Source organism: Epargyreus clarus, unplaced genomic scaffold (genome assembly GCF_041222505.1).
Source record: "Epargyreus clarus isolate Ecla_fem2 unplaced genomic scaffold, WU_Ecla_fem_2.2 ptg000007l, whole genome shotgun sequence".
NCBI classification, from domain to species: domain Eukaryota; kingdom Metazoa; phylum Arthropoda; class Insecta; order Lepidoptera; family Hesperiidae; genus Epargyreus; species Epargyreus clarus.
Genome location: NW_027332215.1, coordinates 15,239,891 through 15,255,029, shown reverse-complemented (window position 1 = coordinate 15,255,029; position 15,139 = coordinate 15,239,891). Strand labels below are relative to the sequence as shown.

Below are 15,139 nucleotides of genomic sequence, written 5' to 3'. Positions count from 1 at the left end.
TTTCCCACGGACTAAATTGTGAATCTAAACCATTCTCAAGTCCCCTTGAACACACACAACAAATTTCATCAAAATCAGTCCAGTCGTTTAGGAGGAGTTCAGTGACATACACACGCACATAAGACATATATATATAAAGATATAACTTCAAAAACACTCAATGAAAATTGGGTTGAATGCCAAGAAAAATAAAAACAATACGACTTTACTCATAATCATTACTCATTAAAATTTTGAAGTTAGGTAGACATATTCTTTGTAGTTTGTTTGTTACCTAACAACTTTTACAGGCGAGAACCCATATACATACACACATAAGTCTGTTAATAACGTCGTACTAATTACAGTATATTAAAAACTCATCAACGATAAAATATATAATCGAGTATCATACTACAATTCTCGTGTCACAATGTTAGTTACCGTACTCCTCTGAAACGGTTTTACCGATTTTCACCAAATTTTATATAGATATTCAGTAGGTCTGAGAATCGGCTACAATCTATTTTCATATCCCTAAGTGATAAGGGTTGTTAACAGTTTTTTATTTATATGGTAACACAACGTTTGCCGTCAACTAGTAAAATATAATATATCATAATAAAATAATATCTGCAAAAATAAAATCCGTACTCGTCACAAATCCGTATCTCGTGTAATAAAGTGACAAGCAAACAGATAAGGATTGTTACATGTTATTAAACTGATAGTTATTATCGAACGCCGATACGTTTAGCTACCCTTTTGTATCACAAAATAATAAAATCCGTCAGTGTAGTTAATACGAAAACGTTTAAAATGCCGTGTTTCAAGATTTTAACGAATATACCTAAAAGCAGCATCCCCAAAGATTTTGTGGATAAAATAATTCCGGTACTAGCAAAAGCCGTGAGGAAACCAGAATACGTAAGTCTCTTTACGTTCCTTAGCTGCTAATTAGCTCGCAAAGAGTCTGTGTCTAGATTTCCTGTTTTAATAGAAATGTTTTACATGATCCTGCGAAATCTTAATATTTTCCTTTGACGTATTTTAATCAAAGAGAACATATTTTTTATTTAAAATTGAGATTTTTTCCGAGTAATTGCCTGCAGAGGCCCCAGTTTTTAATTTTGTGTTTTATTATTATTTGCTCATATAAAGTAAACAGTTACTAGGTAATTTATCACGGTATAATTTAAAAATAATACATTTTTAATCAATGAAGCAAATAAGCAAAGCGAGTATTTTTAATACGAGTAACTTTGCGATTAGCTTGTACGTAAATAAATCATGATTATTTACTTTTAAACATTGGTCGGTCAATGTTATTAATACATATGTTACATATACACTAATCACCTAACTACTACTAGATATTAACACAAAATCAATACTGCAGCTATGGACCACAGGATAGGAATCCTACAGAAAATGATTTCAGATAATAATTGACCAAGTACGTGCCGAATTCGCTCATGGTGGCATCCGTACCGCCAAATGTCCATTATTTTTAATTTAAGTAAGTTGGTTACCATAACAGCTATAAGTACATGTATTTTGATAATTGATACAGTAACTACATGTAGCAAGTAACGCCATCTATTGGAAGTTCTGTATATTACCGATGTATAATACATAGTATGTGCGTTGACAACTTATTACGAGTATATGTAAACACAGATGGCGTTAGTCGTAATGTCTGGGGTGGATTTCCTATATTTGGACCCCCTTTTATATTTAAGATATTTTTACCCGACTGCCAAGGAAGGGTTATGTTTTTCGCGCGTATCTTGTATGTTTGTCTTTCTTTATTTGATCCGATCTAACAAACGGCTGGATGAATTTCAACAGTTAAGGTGTCATTATATTTGTCTCAATGACCCGAGTGTCCTTAGATAGGTGTTAGTAAAAAAAAATCAAAATGGCGGATTTTTGGCGCGAAATAGTAACACATTTAAAAAAAAAAGTTAACCGAACCTATCGAGTAGGGTATCAAATGAAAGGAAATTAAACCGAGATTATAAAAACATATTTGTATATATATAAAACAGTAAGGTGATTGACTGACTGACTAACTAAATGACTTTTTCATTTTTCAGAAATCAAAGTACAGCCTAAACCAAGGACCTCACAGTTCTGAAATTTTGCACACAGGTTCTCTATATAGCTTGAATAAGTACTAAGAAAGGCCTTTTGGAAATTCTAACCTTAAGAGGGTAAAATAGGGGAAAACAGTTTTTTTTAAATCCTTTAATTTTGAAGCAACTACTATAAAATTTTGTATTTGGCTTTCTGGATAGGAACAAGGACGCACTTATTTATCCCCCTCCGAAAAATCAACCCCGTAGAGGGTAAAATAAGGGTTAAAAATTAATTTGAACAATCGTCAATTTTGAAGCAAACTCTATGAAATTTTGTATCAGGCTTGTTGGATAAAAATAATGAAATGCTACCTCTAACGAGGTAAAATAATGACCGAAACTTTGATTGATTGAAGTTATATATTTTATAGAGCGTAAATAGCGATTTTTTTCGCGAAATAGTAACACGTTTTAAAAAAGTTAACCAAACCTATCGAGTAGGGTGTCAAAATAAAGGAAATTAAGAGGAGATTACACATACATTATATCTTATATATAAAATTCTCGTGTTAATTACCGTACTCCTCCGAAACGGCTTCACCGATTTTCACCAATTTTTATATACATATTCAGTAGGTCTGAGAATCGGCTACTATCTATTTTTTTTTACACCTAAGGGATAAGGGTTGTTCATCCTTAACATTTTTTATTTATATGGCAACACAACGTTTGCCGGATCAGCTAGTACATATATACTCGTATATACACATCGAGATGACTGTCTGACTAAATGAGTGAGTTGCTGTGCCAGAGATCAACGCAAAGGAAAACCGCTGAACTTAAGCGTGCTGGAATTTTACACATAGGTTCTTTATTAGCGTAAATGAACACTACGAGGATAAAATAGGATAATATTGTTTGAACATCTTTTGTTTTTGAAGCAGACACCTACTATGAAACTTTGTATTCGGCTTTTTGGATAAAAATAACGAAATGCCTATTTCATTGCTTTTGGAAATTTTACTTCAGCCTTTTTGGTGCAGTCGGGTTTTTGATTTTTTTAATTAATTACTTGTTATTTTTAGTACTTGTTGTTCTAGCGCCTAACATTATATACATTGTAAAAAAAACAAGTTTCTATATATTACGGTTCAAGAAATAGAGCCCTGTAACAGACGTACAGACAGCGAAGGCTTAGTAATAAAGTTCCGTTTTTACACTTTGAGTATCGAACCCTAAAAATCAGAAACGGTGCCGCCGGCGAAATGCTTGTTTGGTTATTGCATGTGTCAAAGATATAACATAATTATGACATAACATATTTTACTATAAAATATATATTGTATATTATGAACTTAATCAACACACACATTTCAGAAATTTGTATGCGCAGTTTCAAGTGACTGTGTAGTGTCCTTCGGCGAAGATTCCACGTTACCAGGTGCCGTTGCTTCCCTGGAGTCCATTGGTCACATAAGTCCTGAAGATAATAGAGTAGTAACGAAGGAATTGTCGGAATTCATGGACAGAGAACTGGGAATCAAACCGGAAAGGTATATAATAATAATATAAGACATATAATAATAATATAAGACATAATATAATAATAATATAAGATATAATAATAATAAGACGACCATATTTATTTTTTTACTGACAACATATACATTATACCTACATACATTACTACCACGTTTAGTTTGAGCACATCATATATATATGTTCATATTCGAATACTAAACTGTAAAACTCAAACTACATGATAAATGTACCGGAATTTGGAAACATATTATGGTAGACTGATTACTTTGAGTGAAAATATCATATAATTAAAGTTAATTTTACCTTTATAATAAAAGGAAAATAACTGTAACTGATAAAGGAGTCTATGCTAATATAACTTTTTTATATACTAGATTCAATGCAATTATTTTTATCGAAGTACAAATATAATGATTTTCTTCCGAAAATTTAGTTCTGGTATGAAGAGAAAGTCAAATAATTTTTAAACATTTATTTCATATTTATCATATCCTAATACAAGAAAATGCATCACAATTACATACTAATCGTACATATCTACTTTAAGATAGCTCCATAGCTAAGATTCTGGACAATAAAATGAAAAATTGAAAAAAAGTTACATGAAATTAAATCAACAATTCAAAAATATATGTTTAAAATGCCTTCAATATAGGCCTCAAAAATAAAAAAAAGGAAAATAGTCGTTAAAAATTAAGACGATAAATCAGAAATAGCTTTTTTATCAATTTTATATCTATACTGAAAATATCTACTAGGTATTAATACTTGTTACCAGTGCTTCAAATTAAAATTTAATCTTATAAAATTAATCAAATCAAATGAAAAAATCTTGAATAATATACGAGTATTTGAATGAACTCGAAAGTAAGCTGACAAAAACACATCCACAAGGACCACACGTTAAAAATAACATAATTTCCACATAAAATTATGTTGTATAATATGAGAAAAGGCTTAACACACTAAACACTAGAGACTACACACACACACACACACGCTCTATTACAAAGACAGACACAATAATTAAAAACGTATTTTTTTTTTGCAGATTCTTCATAAGCTTCTATGATCTACAAGCGCAGAATATCGGTAAAGGAGGCGTAATTATCAGTGAAACTGCAGAATTCAGAACATAATAAAAATACAGTTTTGTATTCAATGAAAATTAAAAAGTATGAGTAAAAGTGGCATAATTTGCTTAATGCGTAAGAGTCCTCTTAACTTCTCTTTACTCTAAATTAGTGCAATTATTTTATCGCTTCAATAGTTGACAGTTCAGACAGTTCAATAGTTAACAGTTAATTAAACATTAATATTATTTGAGAAAAATGTTTGATCAGATTCTTATCAATTTAAATTGTTTATATTTAATAATCATGCAAGATTTTTTATTTCATGAATAAATTCAAAATAGATTTTAGGTACAATATTTTGAATATCTTTGCATTGTACACAAAGTGTCATCTAGAGTATTTTCGTGTCAATTAAATAATATCTTACTTTTTGTACTCTTATTGACAAGAGTTTAAACCGTCTTAAATGGAAAAATGCCTGTTTTTAAACTGGTCACTTTCATCATCGCTGATAAGTACAATCTTTACTGCCTTGTTTGGTCGTGCGACTGCGCCTTCTTCTTCCACCCAAAGGCTATCTTCTTTCCGATCCGTACTTTCTTTAGTTATGCTGGTCGCCACTTCTTCTTCTTCCCAAGTAACTGAATTTGATTTAAGACTTTGCCATGCTGCCTGTATCTCACTGCTGATCTCTTTGACTTGTTCAACTTCTTCTAATACGTCATTGGACGTTCCTTCTCCATTACTACCGATTCTTTTCGCGTATGCAACGGGGCTTACTTCTCTCTCCAACAGAAATTGGTCACTTATTTCGTCGTCATCCAGCTCCGAATCTGATATGTTAGCAAATGTATCGCTTGATGATTGTTTCTTCACTTTCTTTCGGATACGCAATGCCTTGGACTTCCAGTTATTGAGATTTCTCAACGCCATGATGTACATAGGCTTTGTATTTGGTAGTATTTTAAAGAGCATACTGTAGCACGGTATGCATATTTGGCTAAGAAAACCAACCTGGAAATAAAAAGGTGGTACGTATATAATTTTTAATGTATTTTTTTATATAATTAAAAAAATAATAGTTATATATTATTTAAAAATTATATTCATAGATAAATAATATTTAAATGCAATAAATTATTGTGTTTACAAAGTTACCTGACTGGAAGGTTGTTCTTCAGGTTTATTTCTGTCCATCATTGGGATGGGGATTTTACCTGCAGCCCTTTCTTTATCACCTTGATCGTAAAACTCCTCAAATATGACTTTAACGGTTTTAATTTGGACTTCCCAAGGCTTTGCTGAAGCAGATAAATCCGCTGCTGTCATTGATATTGCCATTGCCAAATCTCTGTAAATGTAAATCAAAATGTGGACGGTAATGATCAGTCTTGCGTACCAGTGCGTAAAATTTGCAACTAAATTTTGCAAATTGTACGCATCAACCAACCACAAAACTTGATTCAAATTGTTTTACATTAAAAGGTTTGTAAAAGCGGACATCCTTATCCGAGGCATTCGGAACGCAAATGAGGTCAACCTCGGGTAAAAATTGTCTAGGGTGGATAACGCACGTTCATGGACCACTTACCACCAGATGGACTGGATGTTCGTTTAATACATCAATATTTATAAAATATTACAAAGGCATACGACAATCATTTCAGTATACTCTACCTGTGTCCAGGGACAGCCCAGTTGAACTTAGGATGTTTGGATTTGCCTTGATGAATTTGCTTCAGCTTCTCCAAGTTAGGGAAGAAGACTGCCAAATCAGTAGCTAGTATGCACTGTCTTATGGAACGCAGGATATCCTTGTATTCATCGCTTGAGAAGTTTGAGAAGATATTGTGGCCATCCTATTCAAAATAACACTTTAATATTTAAGTCAAAAGATACTGACTCCACTATAATCAAACGTCTTGGAGCCGATTTAAGACAATACAATCAACTTAAAGTGTTTATGATCCTTAATTTTAAATTACAAAAAAATCAAACAATTGCTTTAATGAGACCAACCTGCTGTAGAATCGTTACAGTAATGTTGAAATGATGGTGTTCCAAAGTTGAAGTGGTATACATAGCTGCCAGGGGCGATGCTGTCTCGCTCATGTATTTGTTGGTGTAACCCCGGTGGTCCAAGTCATGGCACAAGCACGCCACGAACAAAGACAGACGCTGAAATTGGAAGTAATAATCTCATGATCTACAAATCAAAATTGTTTAATTAATCAAGACTGTTCATTAATTAAACTGGACGATATATTCTCCGTTTTTTAAGCGAACATTAGGTACGACGACCCAGTAATGGTCTAAGATCCCGATATAAGACGACCTTCACCGAGCTGCTTAATGGATGAAACCTTATTTATATGAAATTAAATATGTCAAAAAGTAGTCTATAGGCTTCATTCTTTCGATTGGTATGTATTTTATGCAAAAATCAGAGTAGTGAAATTTTCAAGAAATATTTTTTTTAATTGTAAAAAATTCATATTCAGGACTGAAATATACTTGTTGACATATTTAATTTGATATAAAAACTTTTCATCCATTAAGCAGCTCGGTGAAGGTCGTCTTTTATCGGGATCTTCTACCATATGTAGATGGGTATTTAATAGAAACATGATAGTATTCATTTATAATAATGAACATGAGCGAAGTAGATAATAAACTGCATTACCATTTTGTAATCAAATCGATTTTGGGTATCATTCTTCAGCATAACGTACATGGCATGCGCCACCGACCACCCATGATCAAAGTTATGGTACGGCACAGATCTATAATTTTTCTTCACTGTCAAAATGAATCTGGTCAGAGTCATTATGTCGAATTGAGACATGTCGAATAGGTCATCGAACATCTTTATGGCTGCCTTGCATTTATCCATGTCATCAAGCTCATAAGGATCTAGGTAGAAGTCGTTGACGTTTAGAGTCAAGCGATGTTCATCAGTAAGAATTGCTTTCACCTCATGTTCCTTGCAGGTGTTATGGTAGCTCAATACTTCTAGAGCGACTCTATACTTTTGCTCCTTCCTTATGATTTTGTCGTACAGACGAGCATGATGAAGAGCGAGACCGAAGAAGGTTGAGAATATTTCAAACGAAACTTCGTCTTCGTGGTCAAAGTTATTATCGTTCCGCTTGTTCACCATTTGCACGACGCCAATAACTTTGCCTTGCACTTTGACTGGCATGCAAAGAATGCTTACCGTTTTGTACCCAGTGGCTTCGTCCACCTCTCTAAAATACGTTAAATATATTAAAACGTTAAATATTATATAGCAAATATTCATAATTGTGATAGCATACCATTAGTAAAAATTATGTGCCTTAATTTCATAATATTTAAAATGTACAATATTTTGTAGTATTTAGAATTGATTTTTAATAAACAAAATCTAAATATATATTACTCAAAGGTGACTGACTGACATAGTGATCTATCAACGCACAGCCCAAACCACTAGACGGATCGGGCTGAAATTTGGCATGCAGTAGCATTACCATGAGTTGGCATAGAAACGCCACTATAGAAATGGTAAATAGAAAACTATTGTCATTTTTCTAGTGAATAACATAACTACTATCGTTACGGTATTTCTTGACAACGTCTGTCAAATTAATGACTCATGGGACCGAATTTGTATGGCAATAGATCATAATGACATTCGCTAGCGATTTGATTTCGATAGGTTTTTTACGTATCGAGTTACGTCACTACGGATTTTAGTTCTACGAGTAACCACCAGAGGCGCTGTACAATTTTTCATACATTTATTTTACGCAGTCGTTAGCGAGTAATACTTTTGTAAACTCATGGTAGTCCTACAGGTAGATGTTATGACGTACGCATCCGCTAAGAAAGGATTTTGATCAATTCTACCCCCAAAGGGATAAAATAGGGGATGGAAGTTTGTATAAATCTTCTTAGTTAATAATATTACTTCGTAACGCAAGCAAAGCCGCGGGAAAAAGCTCATATTCTATAATACGTATGAATTAATTAAGGAGTGATATGTTCCAACTATACCAGATAAACATATGTTTACAAACCTATTAAATCTGTAATCAGAATACGCATCAGGTATATTCATGGTTTCGCCAGATAAAGCGACGTGGCCGGCTATGCCTCGATTGATAGGCATTCTTATTTCCTTCTTTTCCATATCATTTCCTTGACTTGGATCGAATTTCAAGTCAAATACTGTCGATACCAGCTCAAAATTCCTGTAATCTACAAGAAACAGTGAAGCACGATCCGCGTTCACTAAACGCTGAGCGAATTCAAGGATCCTTTTGATCAGTTGATCGAGAGATACCATCTCTTCAAATATCGCCCTGAAATGAGAAATGACAGTATTATTATACTTAAATAGAAATCTAAAAATTCTGTGTTACAATACAGGGTTGAATATACATTAAAAACATTTTTTGTTACAATTTGTTGCAATTTTATGTATATGAAGTTCGTTCCACCACATGAATTTAATTGAAGTGTTTGTGGTACACGTCCGAAATAACAGACATTTTCGTACTCAAAAACTAAGAGTATACATATATATGTCGGCGCAGGTCATTTGAGTGATTCAAATTACGAACATATTGGAGTTTACATCGCATTGGCGATAGATGGCGCCGGGCGTAACGGAACGTTGGAGAAGAAGACAGACGGCAATGATCGGAGAGCTCCGACGGATCGTTGTAAACCGATATCGAGATGCATCTTATTATTCTGTTCTAGTTTCCATTGTTTAATGCCCCTTGTGAATTTGTGTTTGTATAATAAAAGTGTAATGTTGAATATTTAGTGATGATTGTCATTTGGATCGCTGATCTCTTACATCACCCTATGTACGATCTTATTATCTGAAGCAAGCAAAGAAGATGTGTGGCCATCAGCCGACATATATATATATATAACTTATGAGTCTGAACATAAAACTTAGTTTAATTAATCTGTCTAACTACAAGTTTATTTTTGAAACGATTACTTGGACAAAGCAACAGTCATAAACTACCGGAAAAATAAAAGGGCAACAAAGATTCCTTCAAGGGTATATAATATACCTTTGGAAGTACGTATCTATGCAAAATGTATTTTTAAATTTTTGAAGAATACGTATTTAAAAGTGGTCTAAATTCGTATTAAAAAAGAACTACATGTTTTGTTCTCTTAGTAACTAGGTATACTAAAAGGAGAATGGAACCAACAGCAAAATAGAAAGCAAAAGCGAACCATAGCACCATGGGACTCGATTGTTCTTACAAATAAACGATATTACTGTATGTTTATTTTATACAACAAAATAGATCCAAAATACTTGGTACCATTAAACATTACACATATTTCATTCATTAACAATTATTTTTAATACACAAAATGGAACTAAGTTTCTGTGGCATTAATGGTAAAATAAATTCATAATTTGGTTGTGTCATTTATACATAAATATTGTAAAACGGTAGAACCACTGGTACGTGATTCCATTATGCATAAAACTTTTTGTAACCCATCAACGCATATAGCAGAGATAGCCTAGTGGTTAAAAACTCGGCAATCCCAACCTCTGATTTTTCAAAGCTATGTGCGTATTAGAAATTATTATCACTTGCTGAACGGTGAAAGAGAACATCGTGAAGAAACCTGCATACGTGAAAGATTTATAAAATAATCTCAAATGTATGTAAAGTCTACCAATACGCACTTGGCCAGCGCGGTGGACTATGGCCTAATCCTTCTCATTATGAGAGGAGACCCGTGCCCAGCAGTGGGACAGTAATGGGTTGATGATGACGAACCCATCATCGCTCCAAGGTACCAAATGACATGACTAATTATGTACATGCCTCTATCTTTTTAACAACGGAATATTTACTTGTTTCTATTGTTTTTATTATTATTCTATTGTATTTCTTTTGAAATGCAGTGTAAAAATGTTAAGTAGAAGCAAGCTATTTGTAAATAAAGCATTTGAGATAAACGCCAAACATAATGATGAGGATACAACAGGTAAGTAAATAGGTAATAGATTTATTTAATGCATTTAAGTACTTAATGAATTTGAGGCGTACGCTTTATCTACGTTTAATTCATTCCCGATTGTGGAGCCATGTTAAAAATATTGCGCGAAAAGTTATTACAACAGAAATGGATTACGAAAATAGTCTGGATATTATTGTCATTTAGTTACCAGCGGTAATCTTATTGAAACATTTAATTACACTAAGGTTTGAAGGAGGTAGAATCCTTTGTGGTTCGACTGCGGCGGCACCACCTCCACACCTATTTCTGCCTTATAACAGCAGCGTTAAGGGCTGCTGTGTTCCGGTTTGAAGGGTTTGGTAAGGGAGACATACTTTTACGAGGCATTCCACCTTAGTCCTCAGGAGTAGCGGCGCATCTGTGGCCGACCTCAGGTAGGAATATCTAATCCTATCGGGTTGATTACAGATGTCCATGGGTAGCAGTAAACACTTACCTTCAGGTGGACTGCATGCTCGTTTGCTACTCCTATATTATTAAAAAAGACAAGGTCTTTAGGAAAGCCAGTATCGCCAGCCAAATTAACCGATATTAACATATTCCACATTACATCTCATTCCATAGCTGCACAGAGTTTTTATGATGTACTTATTTGTAATGATGCAAAAGAAGATGACATAGATGGACTAGACACGATGGATTTTGAAATCCAATTTGATGATTACATTGAATAAACGATCTCTCGATTTATGATTTTTTGTGATAGTATAAAACATACTTACATGTCAGCAGTAAATCCCAGGGTTATGGTTCTTTTTTTATAAGGAAAACCGATCAATTAGTACATGTTAAAAGGAACCACATACATATTTTCTTATTAATTTGGAAAATTTCAGGGTATTAAGAGCACATTTATAAATACATATAGAGCATATTTATAAATATATACGGAATTAATTAATAAACTCAAATAAAATAAATAGTAATATTACTTCATTTAACAGAGCTGCAAATTATTTTGCAAATCCTTTGATATCTCAGAAGTGTGGTTTCTTTGATATCTCATCTTGCTGGGTGGTTCCTTTTTGCGCAAACACGGACTAAGTATTAAAATATGAGAAAACGTGTATTAAATATAACCGAGCATGTTAATTAATACAAGCTAATTCGTAAAACGTAGCTAAGGTTCTAATAGACAAAGAAAACCGCATTAAAGAGATTGTAGAAATACCTACTTCACGACGTCCAGTAAGAAATCCGACATATTGCGCTCTCGTTTTTTGTCCAAATACAAATTGCAGTAGTGCAGTATCAAGCTGCCACACACGAGGAAATTCGAGCTAATGTCTTGATCCTTTTTAGAGAATTCCCTGTCGACTCTCCACATTTCTATCACATAAACGGTTTTACCGTTCGCAGATAGTATCGGCTGGTACAATACGTGATTGCATTCTTTCTGCAATTCAAAATTATTTAATTGAAAGTACGTCATCTTAGGTTGATATTTTTATGCAATTTGCTTTCGAATCTATATATATTACATATGAATAGCCTTATATGTCTACTCATATAATTTAGCGGGGTTACCTCATGGAAAGTGTAGTGAAAATTCATTATTACAATAATTAGCATTTCCACTGAAACTTCTTTTTTCTACCCATAAACAAGCAATTCTATGTATATATAAATGCCGAAAGGCCCCAGTATAAATGTAATTAAATGTACACTATCTAATTTATTACGTCATGTAAACTCACCATTCATACATTCATCGATATGGTGGAAGATTAGATGACGGACATAATCAAAGTCGTGATAATACATTCTCACAGGAGATAAAATAAACGTCGAAATATATTTATAAATTACACAAACAATCAAGACAAAAATGTAGTAAAATGAGCGAAAGGACAGTATAGCTAAACTATTAAATAGTGTAGTATGTAAGTATGTATTGTAAGTAACTTAATTTTAAAGCACTGTATGTTTTTCGAATAAAATAAAATAAATAGCGCTAGCGAACTGTTGCGACATGATCTTGCTAGCAAGCAAGCTAGATCTCCCTCGAGATCAGTGTTCATAAAAATCAAAAATGTATTTTAATGGATAATGCATTATAAAATCATCATTAATTTTGTAAGTATTTTGGACCAGAGCCTTATCCAAAACACTCCTTTGATTTATTACTCTGTATACACGAGATACATAGATACGAGTATGTCTTACTTAATACTAATTTCTCTCGCTTGCGTTCACAGAATGCCAGCTTGACATACACACAACGTCAAAGGCAACCGAGGTGCTTTGTAGATAAGGGAAGACAGACCAGTCACTTCATTTCATAAGGAATTAATTCTATAGAGTGCATTTGCGAAATGGACTATCTCAGAAATGTATCAGTAGCTTTTGAAATAGCATAGTAGCATACCGACTTTGGCTTATGTCTGGGAGTAATTCTAAATCTTATACAATTTTTGCCGACCCAAGTTCGAGTCTTATTCTAATTTTTACAAATTTTGAAACTTTTGTAGACACACTGGTTAGGTTCCATTATTGACGTTTAACCAACATATTTCTTTGAATGGATCTACTCCCAAGAATTTTTAGAGGAACAGATAGAATTAGTGATACAATAAGGTTTTCGACGCTTCGACTTCGACGATATGATTGTCAATTTTAATGGAACAATTCATCAATGGAGCAGTTCATGCTTGTATTTCACGAATCCATAGGATAATATATCTATGCACGAATCCGTAGAAAAATCCATATGAAATATGATGTCTAGTCTGGATACGATATAAAAGCAGTCATCCGGAATCCTAACTAATATTATAAAACTGCGAAAATAAGTTTCTTTCTTTATTACGCTTTCATGCCTTAAGTACTGCACCGATTGTAATGTAATTTTGTACACATGTTGTGAAGGTTCCAGGAAAGGTCATAGTATTTTTTTACTCCGAAATGAAGTACTGTTCCCAAGGGATAGAACAGAAACAGAAAACAACTATTGACCTCTGACAGTAAGCGAAGCCGCAGACAAAAGCTATTAAATAAACGCTTATTATTATACTTACTACATGTTTTACACCGAACGATTTGAGTAATGCTACTGGTGTCTCTGGGAAATTATCTGGATTGTCGATCCGTTGCAAATACCAAGATGATCCTGTCTTGGCTACTTCGATCACGTGTCTCACTTTATCAGCATCAGCTCGTATCAAGTATATTGGTTCCAGGGATACCTGGAAAATACATCATTTCATTGATTAAATTATGGTTACTTCGTTTATCTTTAAACAACTGGAATAGAAGAGACTAACGAAACTTCATCAGGGACATGTTGCTAAATGACCAATTTAACACACCTCATAAGAATAAATTTTCAATAGTTAGTATATTTAAACCCCTATGCTCTTCTAAATTTCTTCAAAATCTTCAAACCAGAACATATAATCAACTTATACAATAAAAATATTTTTCGGGAACAAAACATTCAAATGGTCACCCATCTTTACAAAAAAAAAAAATTTAACAAAAAAATAAAACCGACTTCTATGTCACTACAAAGTAAAAAATAATTGAAATAAATGTTGGTTTAATACATATTTCTGAAGTTGGCGCTCAATATATTTCGTTTGATAATGGCGTAAACAGCGTGTCTAATATGAGCGCCGACTTCAGAAATATGTATTAAACCAACATTTATTTCAATTATTTTTTACTTTGTAGTGACATAGAAGTCGGTTTTATTTTTTTGTTAAAATTTTTTTTTTCACCCTTTTTAGTGATGATATGCTAACGTTTGTATTAATATTATGTTAAAATTGTATAAAGGTGATCATGAATAAAGGTAAGGTCTGAATTCATACGAATTGGACCCACCCGCTCGCAGGGCGCTTCCGCGCCCTGCTCGCTTAGTTTTATTTTGCCTTATATGTTTCAACCTAACCTAACCAATTCAATACGAAACACTATAGGCGAGGCTACATGCAATTCTATATTGTTTGCTAGGTTAGGTTGGAACAGAAAAGTAAATAAATCAAATTAGATGGTAAAACTCTGCGAGTGAGTCGGTCCAATTTACCTTAATTCAATAGTTAAGGAAAACTACATCGTATTCATTAATCATATTTTATATTTGTAAGAAGTGTTTGTCAAGTTACTGTTGTTTAGGCCAGCAGTGTCTCTGCGTCACTAGGATTGAAGACTTTACGGTCACAGTTATCAGGGTTAAGACCTTGAATTTTCATCCTATGTGTCTGCTTAGTGACGTTAATACATATATGAAAGCACAAAATGGCTAACTCCTGTGGTTTAACTTGGAAGCACACCAGCATTATCAGAGTGAAAGAGTTGAAGGTAATTTTTTTCATTACATGTACCTGCTTAGGACCTGTAAAATATGCGTGAAAGCACTAAATGGCTTATTCATGTAGTTTAGGCTGGTACCTCTGCATCATCAGATCT

The 15,139-nt window shown here is 33.3% G+C and overlaps 2 protein-coding genes across 6 annotated transcripts in view; one reads left to right on the top strand and one right to left on the bottom strand.

Annotated features, from left to right (window-relative positions):
- The first annotated feature begins 649 nt into the window (after positions 1-649).
- On the top strand, positions 650-4,788 carry LOC140743508 (macrophage migration inhibitory factor). The gene is made up of 3 exons (XM_073074834.1): positions 650-906; positions 3,438-3,613; positions 4,654-4,788. The coding sequence occupies exons 1-3, from the start codon at positions 799-801 to the stop codon at positions 4,739-4,741; spliced, it is 372 nt and encodes a 123-aa protein (XP_072930935.1). The 5' UTR covers positions 650-798; the 3' UTR covers positions 4,742-4,788.
- Positions 4,789-4,898: 110 nt separating this feature from the next.
- The window catches only part of LOC140743507 (probable 3',5'-cyclic phosphodiesterase pde-5), a 42,702-nt gene continuing 32,461 nt past the window's right edge, over positions 4,899-15,139 (bottom strand). For all 5 annotated transcript variants that reach the window (XM_073074829.1, XM_073074833.1, XM_073074832.1 and 2 more), the window contains exons 7-14: positions 13,747-13,914; positions 11,905-12,125; positions 8,740-9,024; positions 7,362-7,926; positions 6,698-6,856; positions 6,356-6,537; positions 5,837-6,029; positions 4,899-5,692 (exon numbers count right to left, since the gene is read on the bottom strand). In XM_073074829.1, the coding sequence (XP_072930930.1) occupies positions 5,141-5,692; positions 5,837-6,029; positions 6,356-6,537; positions 6,698-6,856; positions 7,362-7,926; positions 8,740-9,024; positions 11,905-12,125; positions 13,747-13,914 (2,325 nt within the window). In that variant the 3' untranslated portion in view covers positions 4,899-5,140. The remainder of the gene's footprint in view (positions 5,693-5,836; positions 6,030-6,355; positions 6,538-6,697; positions 6,857-7,361; positions 7,927-8,739; positions 9,025-11,904; positions 12,126-13,746; positions 13,915-15,139) is intronic.